Source organism: Charadrius vociferus, unplaced genomic scaffold (genome assembly GCF_000708025.1).
Source record: "Charadrius vociferus isolate BGI_N301 unplaced genomic scaffold, ASM70802v2 scaffold92, whole genome shotgun sequence".
NCBI lineage: Eukaryota > Metazoa > Chordata > Aves > Charadriiformes > Charadriidae > Charadrius > Charadrius vociferus.
The window spans coordinates 5,361,730-5,383,520 of NW_009647874.1; the positions used below are offsets into that span (position 1 = coordinate 5,361,730).

A 21,791-nucleotide genomic window follows, 5' to 3' on the forward strand; every position below is an offset into this window, starting at 1 on the left:
AGAAACAGGTGTCATATTGTGTGTGTAAGTATCACTGGCTATTGTTCAAATGGTTGAATTTGCTTTTTGTTATTCCATTGTTTCAATAAATTACTGTTTTTAAGCACTGAGCACATTTCTTTTGCAGCGTTCACAAAATGTTTTTTCCTACTGTTTCAGCTGTCATTTAGATGTTGATATGTAAAGCAAAATGGCAAAAATCAACACCCAGCACTCCTACCCTGGTATGCACGGACTGTCTGTCAGAACTACTGATGAAGATATTGAAAGGATTGAAAATGGCTGTATCAGGTAATATATTCCTTTCATCACAGTCAAGCAGACAGATTGCTGCGTAACTTGTGGCAGTGCTCTAGCTCTGTGTTATGGGAGCGTTATATGATATTGTTGACCCACTGCACTTAACTGACTTAATGATGTGTATCCAAAGTACAGAAGAGACAGCAACAGGAAAGTTGTCATGGCTTGCAGTTTTGGAACCAGAATCTGTATTACCTCAGAAATAAACTCAATTTTTTTCACATCATTGGGAATTACACCAACTCATTAAGGAGCAACCTCTTTCTCAAGTCACCGCACAGATAGTGGGATCTGTGCTTCCCACAGAGTCTGTGGGATTTGGAGAAAAGGGATCCTCCCAGTGCTATGCAGTGAAAAGCCTCAGGAAGTTTGTTTTTAAAAGTAGCCTCTGCAAATTGCCTAGTTCCTGCGATAGGGAACATTTGTAGTGTATAAAGTATATCGACATTTTTGTATGGGCTTTTCAGAGCCTCTCGCTGTACAGTGGAACTGAAAAAGTTTCTTCACATTCACCTTTCTCTGTTTTGATAGTTTTAAAGTGTTTAAAATGTGCAAGTGAGCGTGCGCGTACATTTTATACAGTATCAGTTGTTTTGTCTAATCTGGGCAAACCCTGCTGGTCCTGCAGGAAATGATCTGATGATCCACAACACCTGAACAGACTGGAAAAAGTGTTCTTCTGTTGGCTTGTTATGCTCAACCACCTCCACTATGTGGACCTTGTCAGACTGTCTCTTGCTGTTCAGACTAGAGCACTCAAAATCCTGCTGGACAGATAGGACTGCCTGCGTTATGATAGTTTTGGATTACATGCCCCTAGCATCTAGTATGGATGTGAACCCTGTCCTTTTTGAATTGATCCTTTTTATCCATTCTGCTTTGCTTACATCATACCTTCTGTCATGTAGGTGTACCTAGACTAGTGAAAATGGAGCTGCTTTTATTCTGCACAGTATGGCATGCTTGACTTAGTTATACTACCCCATGGTCTCCTTAGGGAGATTTGTAAGAGCCGGGTCCCCCCTGTCTCCATTTACAGTGATATCTCAGAAACAGAGAAAACACAGATGAAAATGAGCCTCTTCCTTTCCTTTTTTAATGTCCTCTTTGTAGAGGGTGTCAGTGATTGGCAGCTCACAGAATGGAATTACTGGCGGGGAGTACTGAGAGTGTGGTTATAAAGGTTTAAATGTAGAATTAAATCACTGCAGTCATCTGCAGTTTCAGAGGCAATGACTTGCTTATGACAGATAGAGGGACTAAAATATGAATTGCACTTTATCATGATGATGAGTCTTGAAGAGCCATTTGTTTAAAATAAAGTTTGCTGTTATCAGCAGTAATTACAGGAGTTCATGGATGAGTAAAAAGATACAATCTCACTCCATAAAAGAGATCTCATGTTTAAGGCTTTTGGATTGCTGAAGTGATTGCAAGTACATACAATACCTTTGTAATACCACTCAAAGAATCCCGATACACATTTTTTTTAATACATGACTGTAGATATTGGAAAAAAAAACAGGTTTTCTAGAGTAGAAGTAGTTCTCCTTTGCCTTTATCTTCTTTCAATGCCTGTTGGCTATAGTTCAACAAAGCAATTAAGCACATTACTTAGTTCTCATTAAAGTCAGTGGGTGTTAAATTTATGCTTAATGCTAAGGATACCCTTAAATGCTTTTCTCTTATGGAATGAGGTATTGTCAAGGAAAAGCATTCACTGAAACAGTTAACAGAAAGCTGCTGGTGGTCTTTAAACTGCCGTTCTCAATTATGCTGAAGTAGGCGATTCATCTGCCCGTATCCTTACAGTGTAGTGTGCTATAAAGTTGGTCCATTTTGTTAAAACAAAAATCGACAAAACAAAAAAATAACAAATTAGTCTTAATTTTTAAAATCCAGCCTCTGTATAGAAAGGGCTCGAATAGGACAGGCAGCACATGAGCTTATAGACACGGTTTGGCTGTCTAAAAGTTGGAAGTAGGATTCAGCTGTGCCTTGTAGACATCTGGATTTTAGTGTCTTTATGTGAGTGGGTGTCTAAGTTCCAGCTGTCATCAGTGGAGATGCAGTCAGTACTAATAGTCAGTGCAGCCTAGGGAACTGTTCGGCTTACTCTGAAGTTGAATAGCTCTTCAGACTCGTTTGGCTGTGTTGATTATGAGAGGTATTTAGTTGCCTAAAATAGGCATCTAAAGCTATTTGAGATACCATAGAGCATCTGAAGCTTTTAGCTGGGGCTACTGGGTATGGGGTGAGACCTATGTGCTCTGGAGAGGTCAGATAAAGTATTTTGAGGTGTTCCAAATGGTACTAGACTCCTATATTGAGGCAACTGGATCAAGCCCTAAGATGGCAACTGACTATAATGGGAACTTAGATACTCAGCTTGTATTAGAAACCCTGATTTAGGTCACTGCCCCCTGGAACCAAATCCCACCCTTGAAGCCTGGTTCATGGTCTTTTATTCAAAAGGCTTCAGCAATTCCCGTTTAACTGATCAGAACTTCAAAACAATTAGTAAATGTTTTGAACTCCTAATGAAAATTCCAAATGACAATGTAGAATGAAAATAGAATGAAAATTCTGGATTATGCATGCCTTTTAGGTGAAAATGATCTTCTAGGGTTTGCTTGAAGATCTTTATGCAAATTTAGACCCAAATTAAGTCATGGCAAGGGACAGGTACAGAGCAGGTGGTGATGTAAATACCCTTCCCAGAGCTTACTCCGCTAGATACCTTGAAAGCGTGGGAAGAAATTTGCCTTTAGAGAGCTGAAGAGGCGTGGAGCAGAAACCCCCGTGTCAGTGAGTTTTCTCTAAGATACAGTGTCATTTCTACCCCCGTGGAAATAAAATCTTTTTCAGGATAACCCGAGGAGGCACAATCATCTGCTGATGTTTCTGCTTTGTAACCTGCTCTCTGTTTCTTGGCACACTGCGTATTCTCTTCTCAGGTTGATTTCAGACCCTGTGACACCCTTGGATAGTAACGGCAGTGGTTACTGTTTTGCTACAGATACCAAACAAGTTTATGGAGTCCAGATGGGAGTGAGTCTGTCTTTGTAAAAATAAAGTAAAACTATGCCACATGCATTGAAGGTGTTAGATCAAAAGCCCCATCTGTAACTGTCCCTCTGTATCAACATAAAGCCAGCCAACAAATAAGGCCTCTTGTATTATCTGAACAGGGTTGAGGAAAGTCAGGAATGAGTATATGAGTTTCATAATAGGGAGTTATAACAGGGAGTTATATTAATGGAAGGAAGAATTCATTTTAGATTTACTTTTTGATTTGTATTTGTGTGAATTAAAGTGGAATACGTTTGTGATTGCTGTGGAATATCAGACAGGTGCTTTCATAAGAGTTGCCTGGCAGTCCTCTGTGTATTTTTTTTGATCCTGTTGCAAATACACATAAGCTGTATATGTAAAAGTGAAATGCAAGTGTTTTAGTACTGTTTCCACACAATTATTTTGATTTTCCTGATAGCTGCACATGTTGTATTTACAACTGTTTTGTCAGGTGAACCTGAATTTATTTACAAATTGTTATATTCAGTTATAACATAAACCTAGTTGTAGAAATTCTTGGTGCACATATACAGTAATCAGAAAATGTTTTTTAAAAAACAGTCAAGCAACCAAAATAAAAATATAGACTTCAGAATTTCAATAGTTGAGTCCATAATCCACCCAATTTGATTCCAGCAGTTGAGTCTGAGAGTTTTGCCTTTTTTTCCTACAGAATACAATTTTTTCAGTGAGTGTGTCTGATCACTTATTGGTAAGAATCTGACCAGAGGGCAATTTATATAATTTGAAATTTTCAATTTGGTTTAGGGGACTCTGGATCAGACTGGAAGGTGTTCAGATCCGGTCACACTAATTATGCCATTTTCTTTCACGTAGATGAAAACATTTCTTCAACATACTTCTGGCTTCAGATACCAAAAGCCACACCTTGGATTGAAAATATTGGGTTTGAGAGGGTGCCGCTACGTGCTCTGTAGCTACTGCTGGCAAGAGGACAGACAGTTTGTAAAACTCTCAATGTTGCAGATGCACAAAATATGATGAGACTGTGTAGGGACAGTGGAGCGCAGCTTTCCACACTGCTGCGGAGTATGGAGGCGATGACCGTGCACATGAAGCACGTAACAGATGATGTACTTAGCTAGTATGACTCTGTGCTGATAAGTGGAGCTGGTGGGACAGTATTGCTTTTGGTACCCGATCAAGCTTGTTTAGAGGTCACTCAGCTCTCTCTGCACTATTCTGCATTGCCTTCCCAGGCATTTACTCAAAATAAAGCTGAGCTCTTCGTTCTTAGCCTTTTATTTATTGTCAGCAGATGCCCAAACACAGCGATATCAGTAATAAAGGAGGCTGGGACTAAAAAAAGTTTACAAAAAAGAAGTAAGAAAGAGAGACAGTTAACAGTGCATTTTGGATAGCTATTTTCAACTCCTGCTTGGCCATTGTTCTCACTGAAAAAACAGCACAGTTACATCAAAATAGAACATCACATGGTGTTCATTGTATTTCAGTATGCTTACAGAGGCTAATAAAATTGAAATGAATCTCCCTCTGAGATTTCGGAAAAAGTCTGATTTGCCTGGTTTTCTTAGACTGACAAAGAATGCACTCTGACAATACTTTATCCTGTTTAAATACTACTTGGAAGAACACCTGAAGTATTTTAGTCCAAGTTTTCTGTATTATTATTCACTACTCTATTTTGTGACCCTTATATTTAATTACATATATTTAGAGCAAATATAACAACTTAAAGTACAGTCACTGAAAGCAGTTGTGTTACTTCAGCATAGTGAGATACTCGTCATTACCTGAGTCACTGATTGAAAACAGACTTCTAATCCATCCAGATGTGAAATAAAAGATCAGGTTTCTGCAAAATACTTTTTTTTTCACATCTGAATTGTGACACTTAAAATTATTTTCTAAGAATTCCCACTATTTTCTTTTTAAAAAAGTATTTTCAGGACTCAAAAATAGTAATGATGGGTAAGTAAGAACAGAAGTAGCAATATTAGAATTTATTGCTATCTAAGATCACACAAAACGTGTTTTTCTGTAAAAGGGAATAAAAGGACTTAAAAACAGCCATAGCAGTGCAGTCTAAAAGACTGCCTAGTCCAGTGTCCTCTCTCCAGCAGGACTGTAGGCAGATGGTCCAGGGAAAAGAAAAAAAGCAGGCAAATTGCAAGTGTCTGCAACATACTTTCCTCTAATACTCTCCCAGCATCCAGCTCAGGAGACTTCTTGGGCTGAATGTGGGCTCTGTGTATCTGGTAATCGGTAGTGGATTTCTATTCCATGCTCTCCTATGCTATGTTAACTTTGGCATCCACAATATTCTCAACACCCACAACATGAACTAGGTTATAAAGGTTTTTCAATATTAAGCAGTGCTTATTGGTGTCTTCTAATTAGAAGAGAAGAAGAAAACAGTTAGCAAGTTGAGAATTCTGGGATGGTCAGGACCTATCTTTTTCAGCATGGTTCTTTGTGTAGAAAGAATAAAGTTTTAATTCTCTTTTTGTCAGTTTCTCTGTTGTGAGTACACAAAAAATTGAGCTGCTAATTATCCTTTTTGTGGGCATTCAAAATGCTGTTGCCAGTTCTTAGGAAGATACTGCAAGTATCATTATAGACAGTGTTTTCCTCACAATACAGATTAACAGACTCATGTGAGAGTTCTTGTTTGCATGACAAAGGGGAAAAGAAGCGATCCTTAATGGATGTGACAAAGTCTTGTGTGAAATGTGTTCACCTGATTCGTGTCAATATGGACTAATGCTAGGGCCGCATGGTGAAATGTGACTTTCTATCTTATATACCCTTGTATAACCGCAGGCCTAAGAGAAATGGAGTGGTTAATGTATATAGGTTTAGGTTTTTGTAAAAGACATACTTGTGTGTTAGTCTGGACCGGTTTTGCTGTTAACCGTATGGTGTCAAGCCATAAAAATCTGGAGTCACCCTAAGGGTGAGCTGAGGAAGGCCATGCGCATACGAAGGCCATGCGCATACGTGGAATCTGGGGTAATCCTGAAAGCAGCCAGGAAGACCACCAGATGGGAGCCAAGAAGACCCCGAGGGCATGCGCAGAAAGAGATAAGCCTACTCCTGGAATTTATTCGAATAGACCCACCTTTTAAAGAATGTGTATTAGCAGAAAGGATATAAACCAGAAACAGGAGCTGTACGGTGTGCGTCTTGGTAGAGCAGAGGCTCCCGGCCCACTCAGCGCTGTTTGCTTGCATTTATTCATTTAATAAATTGTAAACTTAAATTGCAACCCGATTTGGGACTAAGTTATTTATCACATCTTGTAAAAGTAAATGCTAAAGAATGAAGAACACAGAGAAAATCTGAGGAGTCTTATAAAAAAATGCAGAGTGAGCCCTGATGAAGTCCAGGTTCCACTGAAGTCGATTTCAAAACTCCATTACTGAAAGATGAGGCTACAATTTCACTTGTTTTTCTCAAATGCTAATTATTGCAGTGCTAATAAGTCGTCTTACAGTTAGAGGAACTCCTGGGGGTTGGCAGGCACTGCACGTAGCTTCCCATTATAATCCCTGTCTGCAGCTGTGTGCCGCTGGGCTGCTGGAGTGTTTTCGGTGTGTGGTGACAGCCCGAGGTGCCTCATCTGGTCGCTGCCAGAGCAGCCCTGTTTTGCTGTGCAATGGGTGAGGTTTCAGTTCCGAATCGAGCGGCATTAGGCCTGCGGTTGTGCCACTGGTGGCAACAGGCTGGTCTGACCTGCGGTGGTGCTGCTCAGGGCCACCTACTGTAAAATCACCGTTTCCCCTTTCAGTCCAAGCAAAAAGAGATGCTTTGAGTATGTGCTTTGAGTCATACGTAGGAACTGCGCTGGTAGAAATTCCAGACTCTTAACCCCAAATAATGTCGAGGAGAACAACACTGAAAAAAGCAGTGGGCAATCACTTAAAAGCCCCCTGGGGATGGACTCCATGTTGAAGGAAAGCTGCTGATGCCTTACAGGAGGCGTTTGAGTAGAAAACATGCTTCCCATAATTGTCTATCTGCACACCAGAATAGTGCTGACCAGTAAGGAATCAGCTTCTGAGCCTGCTGGAATGGATGGCAGTGCCTCCACTGACTTCATTTTGTGCTGGATGGCTCCAAGAAAGTAGGAATATAGGCTTAGCTCTATGTTTATCAGATGTATGCCGTATTACTAGGAAGAGGACAATTTGCTGCATTGTTTCCTGATGTAGTGGTGGAAAGAATCAGATGGGGGGAAGTCTGCTGGAGGCTGTATGGTATTCTTAAAGAAAATTTGCTTTTGCAGAACCCATTCACTATGCGAGGATGTGTCTTCAGAACTGCAGAGAGTCATTTCTGTGGACGGAAGACATCTATCTGAATCCCAGGCCAACTCATTCACAGGCCGGGGAGCAATGGCAAGGTAACATGCTAACTAATACCATTTCTAGTATTAAGTTTAACTTGTTGAAAGAGACTGATCACAATTTGGAGGCAAAGTAAGAAGAACCATCACTTTCCAAAGCGAATGGATGGAGACCAGCTGAAGAAAGTCTATATAAAAAGTAACAGCAGCTGCTTTTGACATTGATTCTGAACTCATCACTTACTCATTGCTGATAAAAACAGAATAGAATCCTACAGATGCTGAATGAGCTCACACAAATTAGACTGAATACAAAAAAAATATATATTTTTACACAATCAGATCTGAGAATATATTGAACGTTGAGGAAATGCATGAAGTGAGGCCAGACTGTAAATGGTTAAGTGTTTGGTTGTAGCTGATAGCTGATGCAATGTTTGTTTCCTATCAAATAAGACATAATGATTTCCCTTGTTGGCAGATGGCTCTGGCAAGGGAGGAGACAGGGGCTCTTGTCTCGGGAATGCAAGGGTTTCTCTCAGATTTTAGGATCCAGTTATGTTTATAATGGATTGGGAGCCTTAGTCAGCAAAATTGAAGCCAACCATTTGCTTAAGTCATTTGCTTTACCAGGACTTAAAATAAACCTTAAAAAAAAAAAAAAGCTTCAAAAATTTATTGTGTCTGCTTTAAATATTTCCAGCTGAGACTACAGAGCTCTGTCTTCAGATACCATTGTTGCACCCAATACAGACCATACTCCGTTTAAGCATAGTGTATTTCTAAAAGCAAAGAAAAAACGTTTATAAAAGCTAGAATAATTTAAAGAGTGTGTTTGACACTTCAGCCTTTTGAATGGTGGAGAATAAACTTGTATTTCCCTGTTTGGTTGTCAGATGGTGACACCACTGCATGTAGATGACAAAGTCTGCAAGAAGTTGGTTTTAGGTGGAAAACATTCATAGATGTATGTTTTGTGTAAACATAAAGGCACGTGAATATATACACTCAAATTGATAACTTCCTTTTTAATCTTTGTTTACATTGTTATTTACCCTTTTTCAGGATAATTTGAATTACACATGTGTAGCTACAGTTACTTATGCTCTAAATATACAAGGAAGCCTCTGATGAAAGCATGAATGCTTAGCAATTTAAATATTATAGTAATATAACATGCCTCTTGAATGCAAATTCTCAAGGACCTAAGACAACAGCATTTGTTGGACTTCACTGAGTATCTTTGAGATGTAAATGACAAAAAAGTCAAAATAATATAGCACGGCAGAAATCAGAAAGTTCTATTTCTTTGTTCAAATAGAGAGGCTCTCAATCTCATTTGGTAAAATCTGTTTGCTTCTGAACTAACAGGTCTCATCAAAATGCTTTATTTTCTAATCTAAATATGAACATCCATATTAGTTTTCCATACCACTCCATATGTGAAAGCTGAGTTCTGCTCAGGCAAAGAGAAAAATTCTGTGGCTTAATTTGATGCAGCATTTTTTTGAATAGAGTGAGGAAATCTCAGAATTTTATGTGGAACTTTTCTTTTCTTTTGCGTTCTTGGTAGACTTTGAATTCTCTTAATTTTGTCAATTGTAGATGATTTACATGATGCTATCTTGGTATAGCGCTAAAGAACTAGAAAGACATTTTTCTAATTTCTGATACGTGATATTATTCCTGCCTTTTTTGTCCTTTTTATTTCAGGGTAAAAGAACCTGGGCAAGATCTATGAGGACGTGTAGTTAGGCCCTTGAGAATTGCAGTCGAGAGTCAGATGCACTTTACCATAAGAATTAAATTGTTCGTATCAACCTCTTTTTGGATTCTGAGCACATGTAATACTAGCCAATGCAGACAGAATGTAAAGAGCTTTCCTTGAGTAGCCCAAGGTCTCTGTAAGAAGTTAAGCATTGTTCGGGATTTCCTTATGCTGTTTTCGAGGCCAAGTTTGGGGAACCTGAAATAACACCACTTTTGTCCAAACTAGATGCTGATAGAAAATAGTACAATATGTTGTATGGGTAATAAATATAATCACTTTTGTAGATTTCAGTCTTCAGTATTTTCAATTTTTGAGAAACATGTTTCTTTTTGAACTTTGACAGACAACATTGTAAGGATTAGTAATGTGAATTAGTGGGTAGAGAAGAAGATGCATAATGATACAGTGATAAATTAATTACATTGTCATGATTTTTTGCTTATCTCATTTCAGTGCTTTGCTAGAAATTTAGGATGAGGAAATAGTGCTTCCTATGCAGTAGGCAGGTTTATATGTGATAAGCAATTACTATGTCTGCAGACAGGCCCTTTAAAATCACAGGGAAAATGGCTGAATTATTATCATTCCTTATTTCAAAGTCTGTCCTCCTTCACCAACTATTCAGCTTTTGTTTCCACTGTGTGTACCAGCCCTTGAGCATGGGATCCTGTATTTGATATCTCCTAATTCTGTCAGTCCACGGATTACCCCATTATCACGTACTGTCAGAAGATTATCAGAAGTCAACTGCCCCACTCCAACCACTTGATTTGCCCTCACTTGGCAAGAATATTCTTCTGTTGCTCCTGCAGTGCTGGTACAGTGGATTAGGAACTGATGTTTGGAATACTTTCCTGATTCACTGCAAAAGGTGTTGTATGAAATTGTGGGAAGTGACTGGGTTCACACGGTTAATCCATCAAGTTCAATTTCATGGCAGGTAGAGAAGTGGAGAATAATCCTCCTGGGCTACTTTGTGGGGATGATTTAAGCCATCTGATGTTCTGTTCTGGTTCAGTCGACGTTGTATGTCTGTTCCATGCAGGCTATCACGATTTGTCATATCTGTGAGGTCATGGGCCACAAGACATATGCACCATGAAGATCAAAGACCTGATTCTTTCCTAGAACGTATCCGAGGGCCGGAGCTCATAGAGGTGTCCAGTAGGCAAAGTAACATCCGCTCCTTTCTGGGTATCCGTGAGCAACCTGGGGGAGTAAACAGGTAAGAAGATGTGTTTATAGTTTAAATGAAGACGACTGAGGTTATGGTATTTTCTTGGTGATTAGGATGTAAGTTTTATTTTAAGAAGAGGGTAAGGAGCTTAGCATGGGAGATGAACAGAGTATCTAATGCTGACTAGGAATCTTCACATAACCGAAGTGTTATGGCTTTCAGCAGGTTTTCTCTTTCCCCTTCAAACACACTGTGGCAAAGATCTTGAAGTAAAGGATTTTGATCATACTGCTTCAGGCAGAATAGTTTCTCAGAACTGGGATTTTGTCATATGCTACCTGTGCAACATGATGTTGCTGAATTCCTCTCTACTGAGGATGAATGCAATTTCTGTTTCAATAATCTAGGATGTTGCTAGTTGTGGCTTTTCAGGACATTAATGTTATGCACATTATCTGCGAGAGTTAGGAAACTCCAAACAAGCAGTTGTGCAAAATGTGTCATTGCTTCATTACACCTACTTAGAAGTTCAGCTGCTAACATTACAGAAGGTTTCTGATGCAGAAATGAGAAAATCTTTTTTCTGCTGACTTAACTTATTAGCACATAGTCTTTGGTAGAGAAGGCAGGTTCAGTCCTATCTTAAAATTTTCCCAATAAAACAACAGAGGCTTGCAAGAGAAACGTTTATGTCTTTACAGTCTTTTGACTTGATGACTTATTATTACTTTATAAGTATATGGTACAGTGTTTTAAATTTCACTTCAGCTAAAAGAGGAAAATGAAGTCCCAAGACAAAAGTTGACTTTCTGTTTAGCATTAGACTTTGAAGCATAGACTCCCATAGTTAAAGATTGCTAGGTGAGCAAGTAGTAAGTTGATTTGTTTCAAAGTCTCAACTAGTAAAGCAGATTAAAGCAGGAACCTTTTAAGGGCTGTACATGGTACAGGTTACCTTGATTTGTTGTGGTCCAGCACAGCCTTATTATCTTCACTTGATCTACTCCTTAGAAATTCAGCTCAAAACCACATTTTGTTGAATTAGCCAGACTGTTGTCTGATTTTTCAGACATCTGGATCAGTAGCAACTGCAGATTTGAAGTAACTAGAGAGGACAACATTGATCCTGGGCCAACAAACCTCTATATAAGGCTATTAGAAGAAGTGAATTTGGGAGTATCCATCCTTGCCTTCTCAGTTTTACACTGTTGCCACATGACAGTAACTCCCAGTTGTTTCTATCACGAAGGCTTAATTCTGCAGCAATGGTAGGTATGCTTGTTACTTATCCACAAGCCTTGACACTGCATCTGTAAAGAAGACTTGAAAGGATTGAAGAAAGCTTAAAATAGTAGTCAAATGAGTGCAGGGCTAAAAATAGTGAGATGCATGTTGCCGTGCGCTAATACGCCTGAGAACAAGCTTCAGACATCAGATGTGGTCACAAATGCGCATGCCAAGCACATGGTAAAAAGAAACTGGTGCCTTGAAAGAGTTATGCAAAGGGGCTTATCACTGCAGTCAAAGTTGACCTTCCTAATCTTATCAGTGCATATGTGAGAAGCTAGTAAGTCAGTCCGTCATGTCTGTAAACACGTGTATGGAATACCAACAGTCTTTACACTGTTTAATGTGTTTTATTTAACTTGCTGCAGTCACTGGCCCTTGGCCAGGTTTAACGTCAACTATAGCAACAACACCAATGAAGAGTAAGTACTGGTAACTTCCAAACACCTTTCTACTAGTAGCTGCTTCTCTTTACCCTTCCAGCATTTGTAGTATAAATCCTTATCTCTTCCTAAGCCTTTCCTAAGAATGTAGTTTAATTATAAAGAAAGATCTAGTTTTCTTGGTATGAAAACCATCCTTCATGCTCCCTGTGAACTTCTTTTTGTCTGAAGTTACCCTTACCTCTCCAGGAATGAACCTGATTAAGCATGAAGTCCCTATCTCCTCTAGTTCAGCTGGCTGATTTTGCTGCATTGCCAATTGGTTTATTAATTCTTCAGTTTTAAAATGAGATTCATGTCTTAACTTGCTGATAGTGACTTTCCTCTTTTAACACACTAGTCCCTTTCTGCAAATCAAGCACCCCCAAAATTTCAGGTTATCAAATGAGAAGTGACACTGATCAGGGTACCAAGGAAACACTCATGTGTGCAGTCTAAATGAAAACTAACTATCTTTTTAAAATGTGTGTTTCAGTTCAGCAGATATTGTTGGTGTAGATGTAGAGTGACAGTCGACATAATAAGGCATTGCAACAGAAGCTCTGACAGAAGCTGTCCTTCGGAGTCTATTTTATATACTTGAGAAGATATTTCCCAGTGTTACACCAAAAAGAAATCTCTTGAAAAGGTGAAGAGCTCCTTTAAAATCACCCAACACCGAAGTTTGTTGCATGTCTTAGACTACAGCTATCTGAGGACGTATCTGCTCTGTAGCATCCAGTCTGTTCTCATGCATGATGATAATTAATGTTTTTCATTGCTTTCCAGATGAAAACAAAAATTAAAAATAATCAGGACAGTTGCTGATTATGTCAGAAATACTTCCAGGAAACTGTCGGGGCTTTTTCTCCAAATAGCTGTATCATGGGCTAGCTCAAACTGCGCATTTTAAATGATGCTGCAAAACCTGTTTGCACATACCTGAACAAGAGGTCTTCCTGCTCCCGAAGCAACTTTTTAGTTTGGTTTGCATAACTTTTATTAAAAAGGAAAATCAGGGTGCAGTGAACAGTGACAGAAAATGTGCAGAATTTTATTTAGACTGGGTGCTAAAAGCCTGGAGCCTAGCCGGCTAGTCAGGGCCCAAAGGACCAATTAGGATGGAATATACTGCTTTCTTACTCTGTTTCTGACAATGACTCATGTACCTTGGGCAAAACTTTCATCCTTCCAATGTTTCATTATTTTTAAATGAAGATAACACGTTTGTCTACCTGCCTGACAGTCTGAAACATACTTGACAGGTGAGAAATGCAAATATTTGACTCATTCAAAGACTATGACAGTGTTTTCATAGGGGCTGATGAAGACATATTTTCTAAGTCTGAAGATGCACGCTCCTTTGAATGTGCTGGAAACAGAGGATGGATGCCACTGTACTGCTGTCAGAGAGGACAGGCACAAACAATTGTTTTATTAGTTACTGGATTACGGTTGACTCAGTAGCACTGATAAAGAAAAAAAAAGATGCAGGTCTTTTCAAAGCTTTGGGGTTTTCATGATGTTAAAGATTTAAGAGTGCCTGCCCTTGGGGAACCGTAGGTGATGCCTTCAAGTCTTGGATTATGGCCAGCCTTTTCCTCTGAGTGACTTCCACCATGAGACTACAAGTAGGTGGGAGTGTAAGAAGTTGGGAGTTACCACAATAGAGAGAGAAACAGAGGCCACAAAAACGGAAGAATCTCACTTATGAAAGATATCTGTAGTTGACAGATGAGTTTGTAGGAGATGTCAGGCCAGAGAAAAAGAAGTCTTGGCATTAGATGCTATGTGAAATGTTTTTTTCTCCTTTTTAAAACAGAACAGAGGAGGAAGTAGGAATTGTCAAAATATTCCCTCCAAAGTTCACCACCACTGAGACTTCTTGATTGATTCTTTGTCTCAACCTACTTTTCCCTGCATAACAGCATTCACAAATGTACAGTGGCCCTAGCCTTTGAAAATTATGTTTTCTCACAGTTCTTCCTTTCTGGTAAGAATGCCAGACATCTCGGGTATTGAGGAGCTGTGTTAATGCTAATGGCAGCAGCTGTGAATGGGCCTTTAGATCAGGCACTGTGCATAGTAATGTGCAGTGAAATCCTGATGTGTTTTAAATTGGAAGGAGTTTTCAGGGCAGATTTGAAAGAGAAGCCATAGAAGTCCAGGGGGGTCAGTGGCAGAGAAATAAATAGTTGAGCAACAGTTCCCACTGCCATGTAGAAATCAGCCTTAGTAAATGAAAACGTGTTTCTTTGAGTTGAGATGCATATATAAATAGAAGATCAGTCAACCTAAAAGTTCTTTTCTTCTCCAGTTATGCTCCCTTGCAGTCTATAATCTTAAAGATTTCGGTGGTGTTGGTCAGCGTGGTAGGTATTTCCCTGGACATGGAGGCATGCAGGATCTCAGCATTTTTTAGCAAATGAGTCTGGGCTTTTGCAAATTACACTGTGGTGCTACATTCCCATAGAAGTGTTTAAGGGTAAGAATTGGAACAGGTGCTCATTGCTGATAGGTGAAAGGTACTAATATCTTAAAATTGGTGGCTGTTGTCTTCTCCCTTGGAGTGCTTCTTTCTCCCTGTAACGAGCACATTCATAGACAGGACTCCCGTTCACAGCGTAGACTTTTTCTGATCTGAGATGTACGAGGAAGTATACCTGAAAAGCACAAGTGAGCTCACTAAACTTTTTACCTGTTGGTTCAAATCCTGTAAGCAGCACTTTTTTGAATCAGACCCAGTCTTGGCAGTTCAGAGAAGAACACGTAGCTCCCATGGGAGTAGGAGTCCATGGCTATCATCCAAACCAGACCTTATGTGTGGAGAGTTATATTTATATGTGCATTATCCACATAGACGGTAGTGTCAGAAACAGTTCGGCTTTTCTGTCTAACCAAGGGGGATGCTTTCTGCTTCAAGGAATAAAGAAATTTCAAATACAGAAGAGGGAGTTCTCAGGTGGTGGGTTTTCTGCTTGTACAAATGAGTGCTGTTCTTCAGCTTACATGATTCTTGACCAATGCATGTAGGAAATTTAACTCTAAGATTAAGTATTGACAGAATCTTAGGAAAGATGATAACTTTCTGCATTTTTGAAGAGGATGCGTGGGCCTATCTGCATAAGTTAACATAGCTCAAGACTCACTCTTCTGTTCAGACAAACCTAAGAATGGGAGAAGTCAGATCCATCTTTATATCTGGCTTATCACATTCTAATGAGGTAAAGGCTGTACATACTTGAACAGTATGAAAATCTGTCTCTGGTATTAAATCTTCCAGCTTGTGTCTGTGCTGGATACTATGGAATGGTAGGATACAATTATGTTAAATAGTCCATGTTTTCCTTTATTGCATGAAAAACAATTAATAAACATGGGAGTAATCATGATTCTGTTAAGTCTAGGCAAAATTCCCGTTGATTTTGGCAGGGATGGAACTTTGTGCTTAATGCTTAGCCTTTGAATACTGTGGCAGTCGAATACAGGCAGGGCAGCTTGGGCATGCTTCCTCTGACTAAACATGCACACCTGCATCTGAACTAGGCAGCCCATTCTTCCTTTACAGCTGATGGAAAGAAAAAAAAATGCTCTTAGGGCACAAGTCATCTTGTAGATATGGACTATGAGATACGGACTATCTAGTAGATACAGTAGATCTCTAGAGATCTAAAATAGGTTGGCTTAATCATGCTGACTATAAAGCATTTATAAAATGACTATTATGTACTTAAGTGAGACACACCTCTTTTCTCTGCATCTGCTGCTTTTGTTCAGACATTGACTGGGATCCTTCTCCAGGGCAATTGTTGAAGCCAGAAGTAATTAATTATAGCTATGTTGGTTTTAAAGAACAGTGAGAGTAAATTCAGCCTCATTTCTTTTAATTACCATTAAAGGTTCAGACAGTCGCTGTGAGGTTTTGGATATGCAAAGACCGTTGATGGTTTGTTAAGCCATTTCAAGCTCTAATATCATTTGATGGATTTCTTTTTAAATGCCTGAGTTCTAAAGAGTGAAACAAACTGGAAGCATTTAATTAAAATCAGCCTTGTACACTGATGTCTGAAAAGGTCCAAGAAAGCGTGGGTGACTAACGCACAGAATCGGCCAGCTGGTTACCTGATGTGGTAGTGTTAGTGTGGTGGTGTCCATTTTTACCAGTTGGATCCCTGTCCTGCTCTGTCCGGAGTCTAGTCTAGTCCTGTACCTCAACATCCACCCTCTCCCTTAACTGCTAGAATATTGGTAACGTTGCTAAGCCTTGCATTATGTTGTACAGCAAAAAGGAAGAAAAGAAAGAGGTTAAAGAGGAGAAAAAAGAGGAAAAGAAGGAGGAAAAGAAGGAGGAAAAGAAAGAGGAAAAGAAAGATGACAAAAAGGATGACAAAAAAGATGATAAAAAAAAAGAAGAGTAAGTATAAAGAATAAACGTGTGCTTGTAACACACCTCCTACACTGCAAAGCACGGTATGGCATTTCATCATACCACTTCCATGACAATTCTTGTTCTGTAGGCTGCAGAATGTTAGCCTGTCAAATCTTTAATATGTTTTTCCCTTTAGAAAGGTGCAGCCGCTCAACAAACTTGTTGCATCTTTAAGACTTGTGTTTAGACCTGTCACGAACAGCTTCCTAGGTCAGTAAAAGGGTATTCAGCTGCCTCTGGTCACTTTGATTTGCTGTTGAAGGTCACTTCTTTTACCATGAGGTCATTTTAGGATCGCAGCCTTCTTTGCAGATCTGCACGGGCTTTTCATTGTTCCAGAATGTCCGTAATGATTCAGACTAGATGAACCAAAAGTCTGGTTTGGACAAAGAGCAGAAATCTTACACGTAGAAAATTACAGATCTACTAATAAGTTTAGTTATTACACTGACTAGCATATTTGATTCGTTAATATGGTGCGGTTCATTACTAGTGATCACTAAAGTTTGCTTCTGCTTAGGTGATGCTGTATTTCTGCAACAAAATGAGATCATTTGAATGCTTTTGACAGAAATGGATTCTACTTTTGCTTTGTTCCCCCAAAGCTGACCCAAACATAGCACAATTTAGTATTACCAGTCATTAAAAGTGACAATGATAGCAGATAAAAAGAGAACACATTTGAGTGGCCTTCACAGTTATGGAGTATACCGCAAGTTTATATGTATGTATATGGTGGCACGTGCTATTTAAGCATGGGGACACGTAGTTAGGTGTCACTTCCAAATGGAATCTGCTTGATCTCAAGGTCTTTGTTTGATTAGAAAGCCTTTGTTCTAAGAATTCTTTCAGCTCCAATTACTGTGTAGTGGAAGCCTGAGCTTTGCAGTAGCCTAAAGCGTTTTAAAACATTTCAGCAAAGAAAATAAATGTTTCAATGTCTAGAAGGTAGTGTACTCTGTCATATGAAGACCACATTTCATAGTCACCAGTTTTGAGGTGGTGACCAGTTTTTGAGAAGAAATGGCTCAAAACCTGTTGTGAAGATGGCAAAGTAAATACTTTTTGGATTGAAACTGCTTCCTTTACTAACATTATCATCTGGACATTCAGCTGACAACAGGGATAATGCCAGAAATACACACAAATCTGAAATACATTTTCATTACATTTTAATATGTTTACATACTTGGAGATTAGGAAAAGTTCCCCACACTAGTACATAGTTCGCAGGTCACACTGTCACCCGTTACTGTTGGAATAACCTCTGCAGCTGTGGACCTCACAATCCACTAATTCATATTTCCTCTGATTACATACGACCTGCCTAATTGCTGTCTATTCCTTATCAACCTTTCTCGTGCTGGGGGAGGGCACTTCTGAGCATACTCTGCGTGTGCCATTAGCTATGCTGTTCTTTAAATCTTCTTTAAATTCCAGGCCTGTATGCTTCGTATTAGCATCTCTCTTTGTTGCGAGGCCTAGGGAGTCAGGACTGTTGATGTGTGAAATTTGATTTTACATAATAATACATGGTTTAGTTCCAGTCACACACTGCATGTGTGTATGCAGACACAGCCTTACTTGTGTAAACACGTCTTTGAATACATATGTGTTTTACTTGTTTAAATATGTGCTCCTACAGTCATTTCCGTAATAGGGTTTGCCAAAAACATCAAAATTAATCTGCAAAGGAAGGCTCTTTCTCTAGCAATGGACCGTAGCCTTCTAACTGGAATGATAGTAAGACATATTTAACGTTTTACTTTTTTTCAGTGGGGGTCATATGCAGAAAGGGTGTGGGTTTCAGCCTGGACAATGTGAATGTCTCTGGTTTTCTTTCCACCCTTACTTTTTCCAAAGTTGGGTCAAGCAAAGAAATAGAGCGTGTCAGATGGGATGAAGCTAATATTTGGTATCTCATCTGGAGCTGCCTGCACGGAAACTTTCTCTTCTTAGGCAGCTGTGAATTCATTGTGAGATGAGCAGCCTCCAGAAGAGGGAGATGCAGCAGGTCACTTCATTATGTTTCCTGTGTAAATCTGCACGTTTTGCTTTCCAGGAAGAAAAAAGAGATCTTTGTGATAGATCCTTCAAGCAATCTTTACTACAACTGGCTGACCATAATTGCAGCACCTGTGTTCTATAACTGGTGTATGCTAGTGTGCAGGTATGGATTTAAGTTCATAGTGATTTTAGGTTTCAAATTTAGCGTCTTACTATGTTTCCTATGTAAATTATTGTCGTGTCTCCCTGCAGTACTTTTTGGGTGGCTTACCTAGAAGATTCACGGTTCATATACCTTTAGGGATATACGATATACATACCACTGGGAATAGATGGCCAATGTTCCTTTTTATCTTTCTGTCTAAAAGCAGTTGTAACTTGCAATGAACGTCCTCGTGAGCGTTGGCTGTGGCCTTTGTGTGCCACCTGCTGGCTAGCTGCGGAGGTGTGCCATGGCCACTGTAGGCTCAGGAACCACTGCTCGAGAGAGAGGGCTTCCAGTCGCCCCGTGGACAACCGAAGGGAGGGCCGTGGGCAGTGTTGGGTTGTCTTAAATTAATATCATGCATCTATAGATGCTTGAAGGGCAGGAGGATTTTACTCGAGTATTTGTTTTCCCTCGTAAAATGTGGAAATCAGTTTGAGTCGAAGGAATGGAGTGCTGTGGAAATGGTTTGCTTCGGCTGCGTCAGATGGCAGAGCGAGGTGAGGATGGTTTGCCACTCAGAAATGAATCTTGTATTTGGGAATTATCTTAATGGAGGTGTGTATCCCATGAAATGCATGTTTAATTGTAGGGCTACGTGTATTTCTCCATGAGTGCACTTGTGGGGCGTATATGTGTTTGAGTTTTGCTCCTGGCCTAAACACCTTTGAATTCTGAAAGATCCTGATGTCTGTTTGGACATAGCTCTAGTGTGCAGATGTCTGGGCATGGAGATACGCTGCCCTTAATTTTTCAGTGCCAGTAACATGCCCTAACATGCTGCTAGGCATGCTAGTACTAGGCTGCTCGTTCTTGCACTCACACTGCAAGTATTCTGCTTATGCAGTTGGTGTAAATGTTTTTTTTTATACCTTTGTTTCTTTAGAGCCTGCTTTGATGAGCTACAAGTGGACCATATTAAATTATGGCTGTTCTTGGATTATGGCTCTGATATCATCTATGTTCTTGACATGTTTGTCAGATTCAGGACAGGTGAGTCTTGCTGGGGTTTTACATTGTTTTCAGATACAACGTGGATATGAAGGTTGGAAACAGATATTCCCCTGTGGGGTCTGACCAGTGTAGTGTCCCGTCTCCAGCAGAGCCCAACCATGGAGGCTTTGGGAAGATGAAGTGTCTGATCAGCTTGGATTGTTTTAAGGCTGGACATCCCAACACGTGCACTTCACTTGTCTCTAAATTCAGTTTTATTGGTACTTAGTAGACATGCCAAACGCTGTAACAGGCTGTGTGGGGAAGGGAGAATAAGGCACTCTGCGTGTCATGATCACTCTGTGCGTGATATATTGCTTGTGCTCATTAGAGTGGGCAAGAAACCAGCTGCACCCCACAAGTGCTCCTTTCTTAGCCAAGTTGTGCAGCATCCTCCTCAGAAGTGATTACTGAGTGGGTCAAGTGCAGGACCTGGCACCCATCTCAGCCTCTGTCTGCAGCCCTCCGCCTGGAACCCACAGTGCTGCCCCTCTGCCACCAGCTGTGTTTCCTGCAGCCCCTGTGAGGTCCTGGCTGGGTCTCCCACTGCCTGGTGGCGGTACAGGATTAACCCAGGAGGGTGGTGGTATGGGATTAACCCAGGCACCGCTGCTTAGGTCCTGCCTTCCTGAAGGAAGCGTGAACGTAAAGGATCTGTGAGGACCGTGCCATGTCATGCGTGAAGTGGTTCTCTTCAGCTTCCCATCCCCATTTCTGTAGTCCAGGCAGGCTGAGAAGATTTCATATTTGATCATGCCCAGCTGATACAGATTCTAGCCTAGAAGGGATATCTGTTTAAAACTAAACAAGGTCATAATATAGGCCTAAGAAATGACATACAGAGATCCATACCATTAAATTGCTAGACTAGTCCTCGATGTACTTTGGTACGTGCACTTTGGTCTGTGCTGGCTGGCATTCTCTCAGGCAGTGTCTGGGCACAGCTGTAAGGACAGCAGAGGTTGGGTGGTGTTCATGGCATCATTTTTGGAGGGAGCTGGGAGAACTTACATGTGAATAGAAGCTGCATGGTAGTTGGTCTCAGGGCCAGAAAAGGTTTCCTGGCTGGTTATATTTACTGGTATGGCTGCAGCCCCAAAATGTCCCTTGAAAGGATCAGAAACCACACTGATCATTATGAAAATGAGAGTTCTTTTAAATTGATTTTTACATTTTCTTTTTTCCTTTTTAAAAAAAATCATGCTGTCAGCTTGACATTAATTATGGCTTGTGACAAGTTGTAAACATAATTACAAGACAGAGGCTAAAACCACTGTCACTTTGGGAAGCACACAACTGACAGCAAGCCAAATTCTTAAACTTGTTCAACAGGAACGTCTTTTACAGATAGCAGCCTAAATCACAAGACTGCTGTATTTGGGGCTGGAGGGGCTTCACCTTCTTCGTGCAGTTAAAATATCATCTGTGCCAACTAAATTTCTCTTCTGCAGTTATATCTTATTGTAATGGAAAAGAACCGAGCAGAAATTGGGCATGTCCAGGGAATTCAAGTTACAAAATTTCCATGGGCTGTCCTGATAATGATTGTTAAAGCGTGGTTAGAAGGTTGGCTTTGCAGGCTTGGCTTGGAACTGCAGAACTGCCGCAGAGATCTCCTGAACGCTTCAGTGCAGGTGTCTGCTGCAGTTTCGGGCACTCCGATAAGGAAGTTGCTTCTTTTAGGTGCTGAAATCTTTGTCAACTCTCTTGCCAGCTCCTCCTGGCTCTGCCTGTGCCTGCTGCCTTTTCCTGTAAGTCTGCAAGGTCCGCCTGCCCTGGGGACAGAGCTCCGGGA

General features: G+C 40.2%; 1 protein-coding gene across 2 annotated transcripts in view; it reads left to right on the forward strand.

The window, feature by feature from the left end:
- Window positions 1-190: 190 nt before the first annotated feature.
- Window positions 191-21,791, forward strand: part of CNGA3 (cyclic nucleotide gated channel alpha 3) — a 24,705-nt gene continuing 3,104 nt past the window's right edge. The window contains exons 1-7 of one of the 2 annotated variants that reach the window (XM_009883097.1): window positions 191-291; window positions 7,646-7,762; window positions 10,522-10,701; window positions 12,309-12,362; window positions 16,645-16,776; window positions 18,854-18,961; window positions 19,890-19,996. In XM_009883097.1, coding sequence (XP_009881399.1) covers window positions 191-291; window positions 7,646-7,762; window positions 10,522-10,701; window positions 12,309-12,362; window positions 16,645-16,776; window positions 18,854-18,961; window positions 19,890-19,996 — 799 coding nt within the window. The remainder of the gene's footprint in view (window positions 292-7,645; window positions 7,763-10,521; window positions 10,702-12,308; window positions 12,363-16,644; window positions 16,777-18,853; window positions 18,962-19,889; window positions 19,997-21,791) is intronic. The other variant, XM_009883098.1, reaches the window with a different exon arrangement.